This window comes from Populus trichocarpa, chromosome 13 (assembly GCF_000002775.5).
Source record: "Populus trichocarpa isolate Nisqually-1 chromosome 13, P.trichocarpa_v4.1, whole genome shotgun sequence".
NCBI classification, from domain to species: Eukaryota; Viridiplantae; Streptophyta; class Magnoliopsida; order Malpighiales; family Salicaceae; genus Populus; species Populus trichocarpa.
Genome location: NC_037297.2, coordinates 12392345 through 12407654, shown reverse-complemented (window position 1 = coordinate 12407654; position 15310 = coordinate 12392345). Strand labels below are relative to the sequence as shown.

The window sequence follows — 15310 nt, the reverse complement described above, 5'->3', positions numbered from 1 at the left end:
TCTCCAGTCCACAAGTTTACATCAAAATATCCATCCCGAATACTTTGTGTTCTAATTGTGGTTTATGAATAATTGAATAAAAAGTTTGTGTGTATACATGCATGTATATGTATGTATGTACGTATCCATGAAGTACTTCTGAAGAAGATATGAAGGTACTACTAGATATGGTCACCCTCATGTTATGTAAAAAGGTGCTACTACTTATTTCTGATTTCTCAGATTAAATTTCAACTTCTACCATGTCCATCTTTGTATGTTGGCAAATAAAACTGATCTCAGGTCAAAATTACCCAGAGGAGGAGGAGACATGCATGCTCAGAAGAAAAAATATCACTAGTACGCAAATTGACGGAACAGTCATGCTGCAACATTCCCTAAAAACCTTCTATCTGCTAAACGAGCAAGTTATGCTTTTCTTTGAGCAGGCACCAGCAATGAGCAAATGCATGTGGGAAACCAGTGGCGCTGCTGACCATTCATCAAGAACATTCAAGCACTTCAACACACACCAGCTAATTTTATATGATGGAATTATTCACTAGCCTTTTTAGACCTTATCACTCCAAGCTTGCCTTTAAACTTTACAGTAGTTTCCAACAATGATTATGGAATATGTAGGCGAAGTGCAGGAAGTAAACCAGTATAGCCAGCCAGCAAACAAATGGCGGGAAAGGATTGACTATGATGAAATGCCAAAGATGAGAGGAAAATGAACATCTGATTAGAAAACTTTTGTTGAAACAAATACAGCAAACCATGCCAAAGATGAGAGGAAGTGGTCTGAAATGCGCTTTGATCATTTGAATTATACTAATTTTTTGAAGCCAAACAAAATACATGGGTCGAAGGTATAAAGTGTTAATAGAACTCCAAATGGTAGCTAAATAATGATTCCAAAGGAATGATCTTATATTGTTGACATAAATTAGAAATCAGAAGCAGAAAGACTTCTCCAACCCAACTTACTGCATTTGCAGCTTCAGCCTTCAAACCAGACTAAACTTGCGAGGTCCGAGTAAAAGTGGCGCTCTTTCTCAACATTGAAGAATAGTCAGGGACAAGTGAAAGATCATTTTGAGTAATTTCAGACATCTAGCGTTCAACAGCCACTGTCAACACTCTTGACAGGTCAGCAACTAGAGAACCATTGTTCTCCGGAGTCTCAAAGACTCTAAAGTCTAAACAGACTTGATGGTCAAAAGTAATGGCAACAAATGTCATATCTCATTAATCACCAGGAATTTGAAATTTTGCATAGAAGATGATGAATCGAAGAAACCTGCACATCAACAAAGAAGACCCATCTGCTATATTCAATAAGGACAAACATGTATGTCGTAGCATTGTGATCATTTGGAGGCTGAAAAAATCAAAAGACATCAAAAAAAGAAGAGTTTTAAAGAAGAGTTTTGCCAGAATGCACCATATGATTACTATTATTTTAAAAGATCTACTGTGGCAGAAACTGCACATGACATCCATAACCCAGTTATATTCTTCAGGATTTGGAAAACTCACTTTCTACATCAATTGAGGAGAAGACAATATGGTTTGTTCTCAATTGTTGTCTACCTGGCCTTTGCATGCAAATGGATGAAAAACCCATAACAACATCTTGGTTTTTTTTTCTTTTTGGAAAAAGAATCAAAGACTAAGTTGAAGTCCATACTTAGTCTTGCTCTCTTAAACTAACAAAACCATGAGGAGAATGAATGGTGTAGATAATGTAACATCCCTGTAAGCAGTTTTATCTGTATCTTTGCTCAACTTTATTCTTCAGTTAATGAGCCCTACTCTAAAATAATGTCAAAAACTTTGAAATAATGGTACTCCTTTCTTTCTTCTGTGCTGTCCAGATAGTTGGCACAACAACCTCATGCCATCAAATGCATTTCTATTGGCAATTTCACATAACACAGCAAATGGGAAAGGCAAATAAGTTGAATTGTTGATACAAATAAAAGTTGTTACAACTGTTTCAATAAAGCGGCATATCATGAATGGTAAATTGAGAAAAGGGGCAATTACTGCACTGTTCTTGAATTCGAAACCACCAAAGATACATGGACACAAATATGGATCACACATTCATCATAAATATGTGCATATTCTATAACATTGATCAAAGAATAGTAGATCAGTACTTTGGAAATCATTACTCCCCATCCCATGACAGAGAGCATACATGTAACAACGGCAGATTCCCCATTCACCAACTCTGTTTCTCCATCTAAATTCTAAATATAGAATACTACGAAGTAGCATGTTGAGCTAAGCATGTGAGTGAGGGAATCCCCCTTTGGCTAGGAAGGAGAAGTTTGAAGTGCATATATACAAAGATGGCTCAATAACCCAAAAGCTTAGGCTTTTGGGTTTGAGATGGTGTCTATCAATGCATTTGGGCCCTCATGTGCCCAGACCAATGAAGGGTCTATGAAGACTTTGAAGCGCAGATCTTAGAGAACTACCAAGTTCTTGGATTAAAACAAATAAATCAATAAAATCAGAAAGACCGTAGAAATTAAACTCAATGAAGACAGGCAGGGAAAACAAGTTCCTGCAAAACCATTTCTAAACAACACAAGATAGTCAATGCTTCAATGGTCCCATTTCTGCAATTCTTTTGACCATCAAAGAGTTAAGCCTCTCATGCACAATTCAACATGTTCTTTCAGTTTGGATGTAATGATGCTTATTTGACTTCAGCTTATCAACTTTCATATAGAGGTGCTCAGAAAATATTGGCACTGCAAGCTTAGAGGCACAGGATTCGACAGTTTTCCAGTAATAATGGTAGTTACAAAATCAGTAGGATTAGAATCCTATATCGGAAAGTACAAATTTTGAGAAGAAAATCAGGTCCCAGGTTTCCTTTTGCTTTTGTTAGGCAACAATATAGAGAAGAAAGAGCACATTATAAGCATGTAAATTTGCATTCCCTTGCCCAAATAAAAACAACCAAAAGAAAGAAATAGAACAAGAAGCTAACCTGCAGATTATTAGTTTAGACAGATAATTAAATCTTTTAAGTAGCAGTCATCTTGGCTGTCAATGATTCCTTCTTTTTCTTAGGCGAAGCTGATCACTCTTGTGACCTTTCGTGGAAATTGTACCCTCTACTCATTTCTTTTCTGATAGAATCTTTTGGTCGAAATTTATCCTTGGTTTTGAAATGGCGCTTTTCAATCCCTCTATCTCTTCCAGCATTCCTTGCATGCTCCCTTGAATCTAAAGTAGTCTTCTTATCTCCTCTTCCTCTGCTGCGTGGGGCATTTCTATGAGCATGTCTCCTACCCTCTCCTTCCTCCCCATCATCATCATTGTACATATAATCATCTTTTGATACAACTTTATCCCTTGTCTTACCGTGGTGTTTCTCGACCACCCTTTCTCTTCTAACATTTCTTGAACGCCCCCTCACATCTAAATTCTTATTCTCATCTGCTCTCCCCCTTGAGGATTTTGTACGAGCATGTGTCCTAATTTCACCTTCCCTTTCTCTTCTAACATTTCTTGAGCGCCCCCTCACATCTAAATTCTTATTCTCATCTGCTCTCCCCCTTGGGGATTTTGTACGAGCATGTGTCCTAATTTCACCTTCCTCCTCGTCATCGTTGTACTTATAATCATCTTCTGATACAACTTTATCCCTTGTCTTACCGTGGTGTCTCTCGACCTCCCTTTCTCTTCTAACATTTCTTGACCGCCCCCTCGCAACTAAATTCTTATTCTCATCTGCTCTTCCCCTTGGGGTTTTTGTACGAGCATGTGTCCTACTCTCGCCTTCCTCTTCATCATCATTATACTTATAGTCGTCATTTTGTACAACTTTATCCCTTGTCTTACCATGGTGTTTCTCAACCCCCCTTTCTCTTCTAGCATACTTCAAGTTCCCCCTCACATCCAAATTCTTATTCCTGTCTGCTCTTCCCCTGTTAGTTGGGGCATTTCTATGAGCATTTTTCCTACTCTCGCCTCCCTCCTCCTCATTATACTCGTAACCATCTTCACTATCATCCTCAAAATCAGACCCCGCATCAGACACTTCCACGCAATCATTAGCATCTTGTTTTTCTCCTTGCCCTTCAGATTTGCCATCAGTCTTCTTTTCTTGTTGTTGGCTTCCTCCATGTACAGTAATTGATTTACGTTCTTCGACAACTGTGTGCATAAGATGAATATACTGATTCCTAATATCCACCACTGGATTCTTCTCAACTAACAATCCCCTCTTATATCCCTCCTTCAAAACAACAGTATAAGTCCCTATCTTATTCGACAAATAAAATATCCCTGGATGGTGTAGCAATGCTCTCTTAAACCTCGACCGGATCCCCAGCCACTCTCCTAAACACAACAAAGTGTCCTTCTCCACTTTCTTCGAAACAGAAAGATTAAGTACCTCATGCAACACACCCACCGCCCACCTATCTGATTCATCAGTATTAGGCCCAAGATGCATAGCATTCTCATAGGGAGAAACATAAGGCAACTTTTGCCAGTCACCAATCCACTGCTTCAACCTCTTATCTATTTCAAAACCCTTCGAAAACTGCATTGGAAACTCAATAGGCATCCCTTTAACATAACCAGTTTCTCTACTTTTCGCCCTCTTTTCCATAACTGAAACAGCCAGTTCATCACTCCAGCAAACCAACTCCAACCCCAAATCCGAACCCGACCAAGGCGACAAATTCTTATCCCCGAGAACTCTAAAATAATCAGGGAATTCAGGAACCAAACTCTTGACACAATCTTGAGGCAAACCCAAATCCCATAATAAAAAATCAAGAAGCTTTAATGGAATTTTATCAATTCTTGAAATCATTAACAACTTTAAAAGCCTATTAGCAACATCGTTCTTATAACTCTCACTTTGATAAACTAACTGTTCTTCAATATCAAGGTCAAGTACCTGTTGTGTTAACTTGACATGAGGATGGATTCCAATGCCACCAGGTAGAAATTCTTGAAAGACTGAAGGGTATCTTCTAATTAACTCTATTGGCCGTATTGGTATTTTGAGGAAGTCTTTTTGTTGAGTGACTATGGAGATAGGGAGTGATCTTGATGGCTCTGATTTTATTAAGTTCTTGATTGAAAGCACTGGCTTTAAGTGCTTTTCTCGCTCAACTGCATGGTCTAAGCCCCTGTCTCTGACGTGCTTGATGGCCGCAAAGTCGACGAGGCTGCGGCGGTGACCTTGGTGGCGGGGTTTAGGGAGGGAGCGGAAGAGGAATTGCATTGTTCAGGCTGCAGCTTCCTCTGTTTCTTTTGGAAATGAGAGTATAGTGGGGAGGGAAGACCAAGGGTTCAAGTAGGGTTTTGGTTTTGCCTTTTTATGTCTCCTATGTTATTAATGGTTTATTCATTTTCATGTACTCATTTGGTTTTTTTTTTTTTTTTTCATTTTAGTGAATCATCCATTATACTCATAGTTTTTAGACTTAGTCCTGAAACCCAAGTTTCAGGTTTTGATTGGGTTATTCGGATTAAATTTTAAAAAAAAAAATTAAAACGATGTCGTTTTAGTAAAAAAAAAAACAAAAATCAACGGGTTTTTGATCGGGTTGCCGGGTCACATAGGATTTTTCCTTCTCCTGTTTTTTCTTCAACCCGACCCGATTCTAGTCCCGGGTCGACCTGCCGAGCCGAGCCGGGTTTTAAAACTATAATTATAATCCAGTTATGTTTCAATTAGATCAATCGTGTTGATTAAAACGTTTTATAAAATCATAATTTTCAAACTTCATCTATGGTCTAAATTATCAAGTTCTTAAAATGAATCAATCAATTTTAGAATTTTATGATACTAGAGATTTTTATAATTATAATTTTAAATAAAGGTATTCATGTAGATTTATGATTGAAAAAATTACAATGAACTTCTATAGTTTATTGGTTTTTTATTTTAATTTTATTTTAAAAAAATTACAGTTTATATTACATAGTTTATAATTTATTTAATATTTTATGTGTGTTAAGGAATTTAACAAAAAATCTCTAATTATTTATATTATTTCTATTATATTAGACTGAAAAACTTTTATACTGAATATTACAATTTTATCATTAAAATCATAACCTCCTCAATTTCACCTCCTAAAAATCCAGCAACTCAAATCCAACAAAACACCAATTGAATACAAATCTCTTTTGATTATTATTTAAAAAATTATTTAAAAGTATGATAAAAGTTGTTTTTTTAAATATTTTTTATATTAAATAATAAATAATACTAAAAATATTATTAAGATTTTGCACGTGTAAACCGATAATTCACGATTCGGATTTTGAACAATGACTTGCATTGACCAATTTCTTCAGGAAGCGATCCAATGAAGAACTGTTTTTCTTCTTAACTTTTTATTTATTTTTATTAGTTAATAATGCAATAATGATTTGGATCTAATAACTAAGGAAAAATAATTTAATAATATTCAAAGAATTGAAAAGCTAACTAAGCGTATAATTGGAGTTGCATTTTAAAATATATTTGTAATGAATTAAAATAATATTTTTTTTATTTTTCAAAATTTATTTTTAATATCAATATATTAAAATGACTTTCAAACACTAAAAAGTAATTTTAAATATAAAAACTCAAGTTTTAGGCAAACAGTGTTTTGGTCTCACTACCAAACATCCCTTAAATAGTGATAATAATACACAGGTGGGTAAGTTGCGGGCTCCACCATTATTTTTAAGTGGAAAAAAAAAAATTTAAGTCATAAGAAATTTTTTAAAAGTGAGATGATTAATTTTAAAACTTCTCAACCTGATTATTTATATAACCCAAGTTTTAAATGGAAAGATGTCTTGAGTTAATACACTCGATCTGACCGATTTAAAAACAATCATAAAAAAAAAAAACATGGTTTAAAGGCAACCATAATGGACCCACCAAGCTTAACAATTGTGTTCATTATAAAACTATATTTTATTTAACTTTATAAAAAAAAAAACAAAATCTTATAGTTCTAAAAACCGGATTAACATGACAAGTTAGTCTAGGACTTGAACAACCCGGAATGTGGATTGGTCCAGGTTAAAGAAAAAATAAGGGAAAGAATTAATCCGGGTTGATCCATTGAACCAGGTGAAACCCACTCAATAACCCATTCATTTTTTTAAAGTTTTATTTTTAAAATAATATTATTTTAATTTAAAAAAAAAACAAAAAACAAAGCGGTGAATCTAGGCTTATCCTTCTAACCCAATGCCCTCACTTTGCCCCATTTCGCTTTTGGAAAAATCAAAAGAGGAAGGAAAAAAAGGGTTAGGTGGCAAGCCTCTAAAAAAGCCTAAGTGCATAGTTTTGAAGCCTATAATTTTTTTCTGTTTAGTTAGAGATGGATGACGTATTGTCCACCGTTTTCTTCTTAAAAAAATAACACAGGTGGCGTGTCATTTCCAGCTCATATCAAGGGCATAAAACACACATTTTAAGTTTTTTTTTTTTATTAGATCCCAGATTTAACGAGTTAATCTAATTTGATGGGTTAATCCAGTTGATTTATTTTTTTTAATTAGTTTTTTCTTTCAATTTTATCTTTTAATATTGATTTGATTAATAATTAAACTTTATAATTTGTTTTGTTTACTTTTCATTAGATTATCGTAATCTCATGAGGGGATTTTACTGTACTACTCATCGCAAAGCACTATTCATTGGAATAGTGCTTTTTTTTTCCTTTTAATTATTTTTTTAATTTTATTCTTTAATATTATATTTTTTTTCTATTTAGTTATCATACTTTTATGACATGACCTTGCAGTCAGATCCACATCTAAAGCTCTTGAATCTAATATTGCAGCAAAACCCAAGGCACTTGAACCTAGTGTTGCAGTCTGACCCGCTTGAACTTGAGTCATGCAAGTTTAATATTATTATCAATATTATAAATATTATTATTTGTATTATAAATATTATTATTTTTATTATAAATAATATTGCTAATATAATAATTAATAAATTTAAAAAAATATTATTAATATTAAAAAAACAACCATAAATTTGATTTGAAGGGTAAAATTAAAAATTATAAGAACTTGGGTAAGACATGTTTAATATTATTATTATCATTATTATTAATAAAATTATTAATAAATTTTTAAAAAACTATAAATTTAATTTTAAAAAATAAAAAATTATAAAAACTTGAATCAAACAAGTTTAATATTATTATTAATATTAAAAATATTAAAAATATTACTATTAACATTATAATTAATATTATAAATATTATTTGTAGGAGTTGCAATCTGACCTAAAACTTTTGGATATTAATATTTTTAATATATTTTATGTAAAAAAAATTTAGCGCGGCCACCCCACTCATTAATCACTAACTCCTCTTAGTTAAGATGAGATGACATGTCCGCGCGCTGTCGCGGGCTTATAAAACAAATGCACTTGATAATGTTATAATTGTGAACCAGCGCTAAATAAGTAATAGAAATTAAAGGTATGATGGAGCAAATATTTCATGACGGAAAAAAAAGTTGTGTTGGTGATCAAAAACTTAGAGACTGAACAAAATAATTTGTAGCAATCTACAGTGTTTTGTGAGGAAAGATACAGTGCTTTCGCCACATGATTTAGCTTTTCAGTTAATAAAAAGCAAAAAAAATTACAAAGCTAAATTCTCTACCAACTTAATATTAAAAAAAAACCAACAAAGATAATTTTGGAAGGAAAAAAACCTATGAGAAAAAATATCGCAACAATTGACAATGTTTTGTGAGGAAAACTATAGCGTTTTTCCCAATAAAATAAAATAAAAAACCATTTAGAGAAATATTGTAGCAATCCACAGTGTTTTGTGAGAAAAACTACAATGCTTTCCTTATATGATTTAGCTTTATTGTAATTATAATTATTAACCAACTCAATATTAAAAAAAAATCGACAAAGATAATTTTGGAAAAAATCATTAAAAAATCACATGGAAAAACACTGCAACAATTCACAGTGTTTTAAAGAAAAAAAATTACAAAGCTAAATTATTAATCAGCTTAATATTAAAAAAAAAATATTATTGACAGAGACAATTTTAGAAAAAAAAATAACAAAACAAACACCAAAAAAAAGGAAAAAAATCATGTTGGAAACACTGTAGCAATTCACAGTGTTTTGTGATGAAAGCTACAGTGCTTCCCTACATGATTTAGCCTTATTTGTAATGACTTGTAATTGTAATTCACAAACAACTCAATATTAAAAAAATAAAATTGAAAAAGATAATTTGAAAAAAATTATCACAAAACAAACCATGCGAAGAGACACTGTAGCAATCCACAATGTTTTATGAGCAAAGCTACAATGCTTTCCCTACATAATTAAGCTTTATTACAAAGTTAAATTCTAACCAACTTAATATTAAAAAAATAAAATCGACGAAGATAATTTTGGAAAAAAATATTATAAAAAAAACACAAAAGAAACTGGAAAAAAACAATGTGAGGAAAAATGGTATCAATCCATAGTGTTTTGTGAGGAAAAACTTGTATTTACTTGTAATTGTAATTCTTAACCAGCTTAATATTTAAAAAATAAAATTGATAAAGATAATTTTAGGGAAAAACATAACAAAAACAGAAAAAAAACCATGTGGGAAAAAACACTGTAGCAAGCAACAATAATTTTCGAGGAAAGTTACAGTGTCTTCTTCACATATTGTAACTGTAATTTTTAACCAGCTCAATATTAAAAAATAAAATTAAAAAAGATAATTTTGGAGAAAATCATAAAAAAAACCATGCGGAGAAATACTGTAGCAATCAACAATGTTTTAAAGAAAAAAAAATTACAAAAAAAAATTCTCAATCAGCTCCATATTAAAAAAAATCTACAAGTATAATTTTGAAAAATAAAAAAATAAAATAGAAAAACTATATGGAAAAACATCGCAGCAATCCACAGTATTTTAAAAAAAAAATTACTAAGCAAAAATTTTAACCGGGTCAATATTTAAAAAGTAAAATTAATAAAAATAATTTTTTTAAAAAAATAAATGAAATAAATGAAAAAAAGAAAAAAATAATATTAAAAAAAATAATTTAGAAAAAAAAAAGAAAAATTAGCAATAAAAAAAATATTATAAATTACTGTTATAATTCATATTAAATTATGTGTGGTGGGAAAGTGATTCCCCCCACAAGACTTAGATATTGATGTAATATATATATAAATTCCAATTGCAATTGCTTGTTAAAATAAAATAGTCTTTTCCTATCTCATCGAACCACTGTCCAGTCCAGTCCAGTCCTTTTTCTTTGACTCCACCCAGACAAGACAGCTGGGAAACCTCATTTCATCACGCCCTTTTCGCCACCGGAAACCGGCCATGGCCTCCTCCTCCGCTGGCAACTCGCCACCGATCTCCACCATATCTTCCCTATCGAAACGTTTCGAATTCTCTCCCGATCCGCCGCCCAAAATCTCTCTCTCGACCGACCAGTACCAGCATTGCTCCGAGGCTTTACACTTCTTTAAAGAGAAATTCAGGACCCCGAAGAGAATCGCACAAGAGTTCGCTCATTTACAGGTTCAAAATGGCATTTCTTTATTTTTCTATAGTTTTTTTTTCCTTACTTTTTTTTTTGGTTTTGATGGGATTTGTTTTCAAAGCAAAATAAGATTGTTTTGATATGCCAATTTTTTTAGGCATTAAGTTTATAGATGGGAAGCATAAAATGGGTTCTTGTGGTTTGCTGTTTTAAGGATGTTTTGAGGGTTATTCTGTTTGGTTGCTGAGAAAAAAATGGGAAGTGAAATAAAATGTTTTTTTTCCTTTTCTTTTTCATGATTGAAAGAAAGTTAAAATTCATTCTTCAAAGAGACTGAAAGCAGAAGCCAAACTAGATTTAGAGTAAGCCATAATTACTGCAAATAGTGACTGTGTAATGGCAAGATCACGGATTGGAGTTCCTGGAAGCTTACATTTTACAACAAAAAGAAAACAATCAAGGACACTGTTATGGGGGAGCATTTTCCTTCATGACATCTAGCATTTTTTCCCTCCAGATAAAATAAAGAGAGGCACCTCCTGGCAATGCTTCACAAGATAGAAGAAAGCTATCTTCTGAAGATTTGGTGACTCATCTTGTCTCAGCTTAATTACTCTGCCAGTCCCCAATAGGCCTGTTGATATTGCATTTTTGTAAAAGATGATGTCATGTAGGTCTGGCATAGAGACATGTGAAATCTAAGTGAAGCCAAGTTTCATTGCTTTGATTACATAAAACAGAGAGAGGATTAATGCTCTTTCCCAATTTAATTTGTCTGTCGTTTGTAGAAAGCTTGTTGGGCACAATCAGCCAACAGTGGTGCTGTGTTTTGGAACAAAAAGAGATCCCCAGAAAAGTCAAACTGAAAGTTTGGTTCTTTCTAAAGACAAGATTTTGCACACGAAAGGGAGACAGAGACATTTCCTTTTAGGGTTTTTGGAATTGATTATTAAAGGAACTGTTTTATTTTATGCAAACATGTTCTCAAATTTTTGTTTCTGGTTCTTTATTATTTTTTGCTAGCAAAAATATGATAAAAAAATGTGGACAAAAAGATTAATTTCAATTTAACATCAACAAATCAATAAATGGGATTCTAATTGATGTGGGCTGGACTTAATCTTGGTTTTTAAAAGCTGCATATGTGATGTTAAAGCATGTTGTTCTCTTGTGATTTTCTTGTTGCAGGCTAGTAGGATAACACCGTCTCAGATGGCAAGAAGCTGCAAGGTGGCTCTTGACGGTGTGAATGTGAACAAAAACCGGTACCTGGATGTTGTACCATGTAAGTTATATATATATATATATATAATTCTTAGAGGTTTAGATCACTTGTATGATGCTTCAAGAACACTTTTTGACTAATGAAAATTTTTTTCCATGTTATTTATTCCAGTTGACCAAAATAGGGTTGTTCTTAATCCATGCAAGGATTATAGACCATCTGCAAGAGGATATATTAATGCGAGCCTCATCACGGTAGAGTACATCGAAGCTTTAGTTTATTCTCTCTCAATATAAATCTATATGAGGTACTTGAAACTATATTTTTGCTTGTCCTTCTGACCCTATAGGAATTACTTGTTTTTGCAGACTTCTTCATCAGATAACATTTCACAGTTCATAGCTACACAGGGCCCACTACCACATACATTCGAGGATTTCTGGGAGATGATAATACAGCACCATTGCCCTGTGATTGTGATGCTTACTCGATTAGTGGACAATTATAAGGTACTTCACTGTCTTAAGTTCAAGTTATTTATTCTGATTCCTAGTCATATGTGACCGCCACGGAAGTGATTGAAAGAGTAGTATATGATGCCTCAATTCTGAAGATGCTGCAGGCCATTCATGTATTTTACTGTTCAACATTTCTTTGTGTGTGGGTGTGCGCACATGTGAGTGAGTGGGTTAACATGCATAGCGTTCCTATTGAAAAAGAACAAGTACTGTAATGAACCATAGCTAAGCACTTACACCTCATTGTACAGGCTTTTATGATATACACAATTTAGTTTTCTTGACATTTAAATGTCCTGAATCACTTCTGAATTTGAATTGTATGTGCAGACAGTAAAATGTGGAGATTACTTTCAAGCAGAAGATGGTCCTAGAGATTTTGGAAATATTTCTATTGTGACGAAGTGGATCAAAACTACTGACACCTCATTACTGTTGCGCAACTTGAAGGTGGGCTATAAAGAGGTAAGTTTTATTTATTTACATTTAATCCTGCTTTCGAACAACTTGCTGACTAAATTGATGTTCTTGGAACATGTATAATGTTTGGTTCTTCCAGAATTTTATTGCTTTGTTTTTTACAACAATAGCCCTCTTTAATGATGGAAACTGATTAACATGTTATTGCCTTCTCCTATATTATTTTTCTTCCAGGCAGAGGAGCAACCCATGAATGTTTTGCATATTCAGTATCCTGAATGGCCTGACCATGGAGTTCCAGAAGATACAATTGTTGTCCGTGAAATTTTTAAAAGAGTATATAATGTACCACCCAGTCTTGGCCCGATAGTGGTCCACTGCAGGTTCAGCTCATGAATATTGATTTTTTTCTCTTTTTATGACTGGTGATTTGCTAGATCTCCTTAACATCTGAGACAACCTCTCTGTTGCTCAGTGCAGGAATTGGTAGAACAGGAACATATTGCACAATTCACAACACAGTCCAGAGAATCCTTGTCGGTGACATGTCTGCTTTAGACATTGCTAATACCGTTACCACATTTAGGTCTCAGCGAATTGGGATGGTTCAAACCATGGTATCTTCTTCTGCTTGTTTAAAGCTTCAATTTTTTTTTTTTCATATGCTTAGGCTTTCAAGTTCATGAAGACCAGTGCCTTTTAGTGTCGCTTGTTGCTGTCTATGAGTTGCTAATAGCATTAAACATTAACAAAATGAGCATTCATTGACAAATGTGTGAAGTAGCTCAGCCAAAAGAAAGTCCTTTTTCTCACAATCCACGAGTGGATGTCCTCATTTTCAAGGACATGTCGTAGTTCACTTTTAATGATTTTTTTGAAATTAATATTGAACTTGACTGTTTGAGATTTCTTCCTTGGTTAATTTGTTTCATTGCCAGCTTGAGATAGAAATTTTATTTTTTAACTTATGTCAAACTTTATTTACTGACCATGAAAAATTATTTATATCCTATGGCTGTGCTGCCATAATTTCTATGTTTCTTTCCATGGTTCTTCGTCTCCATTTTTTCACCTTTTTCAGGGATGATTTTGTAGTCCATTCTTGGTTGTCATCGTATAGAGCAGAAAGAGCACGGAAAATCTTGCAATGGGATGTATTTTGAAGCAATTTTTGCAGTTATCATGTATCCATCCCATTTATCTTTGCTGACTCTTTTCAACTCTGTTCACCAGGAGCAATACTTTTTCTGCTATGAAGCAATCATTCATGAATTAGAAGATCTCATCTCGGAGATGAACAGTTAGCATACCTCAAAATGGTATGCCATTTTTTTCCATTTAATACTTCTTATAGGATTACGCTTTATTCAACATTATCTGTGTTTCAGCTGTTGGGTAGAATAATATTATGGCTTCAGTTCATTTCCTTTATCTAATCACAATATTATCATTTTGGTGTTTTAAATTATATGTAACCCAGTCGTTTGATCCAGCCGACGTGTCTTATTTCTTTCATGCAGCTACATCAGTGACTTTTTCTCGTGATAAAAAATGAACTTAAATTGAACCAAGAGTGCTGCGACTGCTTGATCAATCCCCAGAAAGTAATGAGTCATGCCACCCTCGATATGTTTGTCCCCTGTAACAGACTCTGTAACTCTGGCCTTCTTGCGAAACAAAGATTGCACTGGATACTGCAGAACAGCCAATTTTCATGTTAGCAAGAAGTTGCCAGGACTGAATCCTTTCGACGTTGTAGTAGATACCTGCGGTTGTCTGCATGGAGATAATTGTAGCCATTTGAAGTTCAGTTCCTAATTATTATTATTTTGAGATGGTTTTAAAATTCTAAATGCTAAAAGCGATGTTAATGGACAAATGAATTTCTTGACATTCAAAAAATCCTTCAAATGATGCTCAGGGGATCTTAAAAATATGGTTTTGGCTGCCTGGGTAGTGTCGGAGAAGCTACCTGAATATGCCAAGAAGCTGAATCATTTGCTGGTTCCTTCTTTGGTCATCGTTTTCAAAAAGAATTGCAATCGTTTGCTGTTTTTTCATGTTATTGAAAACAAAAAACAATGAATTTTCTTCTGGTAGTGAGTTTTATGAAAACAAAAACAGCAAACCAAGCTGATGTGTTGTCTGAAACAATGTCTATTCTAAATTATTGGGCTATCAAACTCCTCAGCTGACATTACCAGTTTTCATGGCCACCATTATCATAGCCATGACTGCATTTGATTAAGACGACTAGCATATTCTTCCATGCTGGGTAGAATTATTCTTTTTCTAAATTAAAAAAAACATTAAGTATGGAGATTTTTTTTTTAGAATTATTAAGTCTAATCAACCGGTTTGATTTTGTGATTTTGAAACAATCTGATTTTTCAATTAAACTGTCTGAGAGTTGATTCAAAGTGAATTATTTAATTTAATGAGTCCAAAGATATCTTGAAAGACTTTTTATTAATATTGAAATGATATCAAATTGGATCGATCTTGGTTGCCCTGTAATCTGGGTCATGGATTTCAATAGATTTAATAACTTTGTTATTTTTGTAAATTATTTTGTTTAATTTTATGATAACATTATATACTTCTAAAATCGAGCATCAACCCTAAAAATAAT

At 33.2% G+C, this 15310-nt stretch overlaps 2 protein-coding genes across 5 annotated transcripts; one reads left to right on the top strand and one right to left on the bottom strand.

Moving 5' to 3' along the window:
- Positions 1–779: 779 nt before the first annotated feature.
- LOC18104484 (protein WHAT'S THIS FACTOR 1 homolog, chloroplastic) lies at positions 780–5338 on the bottom strand. Of its 2 annotated transcripts, XM_052446210.1 has the most exons (3): positions 3601–5338; positions 2993–3492; positions 780–1282 (listed from the first exon to the last, which is right to left on the bottom strand). In XM_052446210.1, exons 1-2 carry the CDS (start codon positions 5246–5248, stop codon positions 3086–3088), a joined length of 2055 nt encoding a protein of 684 aa, XP_052302170.1. In that variant the 5' UTR covers positions 5249–5338; the 3' UTR covers positions 780–1282; positions 2993–3085. The 2 variants fall into 2 exon arrangements, with proteins under 2 accessions (XP_052302170.1, XP_024438961.2); XM_024583193.2 differs by having other exon boundaries at positions 2993–5337.
- A 4879-nt stretch (positions 5339–10217) lies between these two features.
- LOC18104483 (protein-tyrosine-phosphatase PTP1) lies at positions 10218–14524 on the top strand. Of its 3 annotated transcripts, XM_006376258.3 has the most exons (9): positions 10221–10553; positions 11704–11800; positions 11912–11994; positions 12109–12249; positions 12589–12723; positions 12913–13061; positions 13154–13295; positions 13912–13997; positions 14199–14524. In XM_006376258.3, exons 1-8 carry the CDS (start codon positions 10353–10355, stop codon positions 13981–13983), a joined length of 1020 nt encoding a protein of 339 aa, XP_006376320.1. In that variant the 5' UTR covers positions 10221–10352; the 3' UTR covers positions 13984–13997; positions 14199–14524. The 3 variants fall into 3 exon arrangements, 2 of the variants coding, with proteins under 2 accessions (XP_052302650.1, XP_006376320.1); XR_008057167.1 differs by lacking the exon at positions 14199–14524 and having other exon boundaries at positions 10218–10553; positions 13159–13295; positions 13912–13925; XM_052446690.1 differs by lacking the exons at positions 13912–13997; positions 14199–14524 and adding an exon at positions 13760–13905 and having other exon boundaries at positions 10219–10553.
- Positions 14525–15310: the final 786 nt, after the last annotated feature.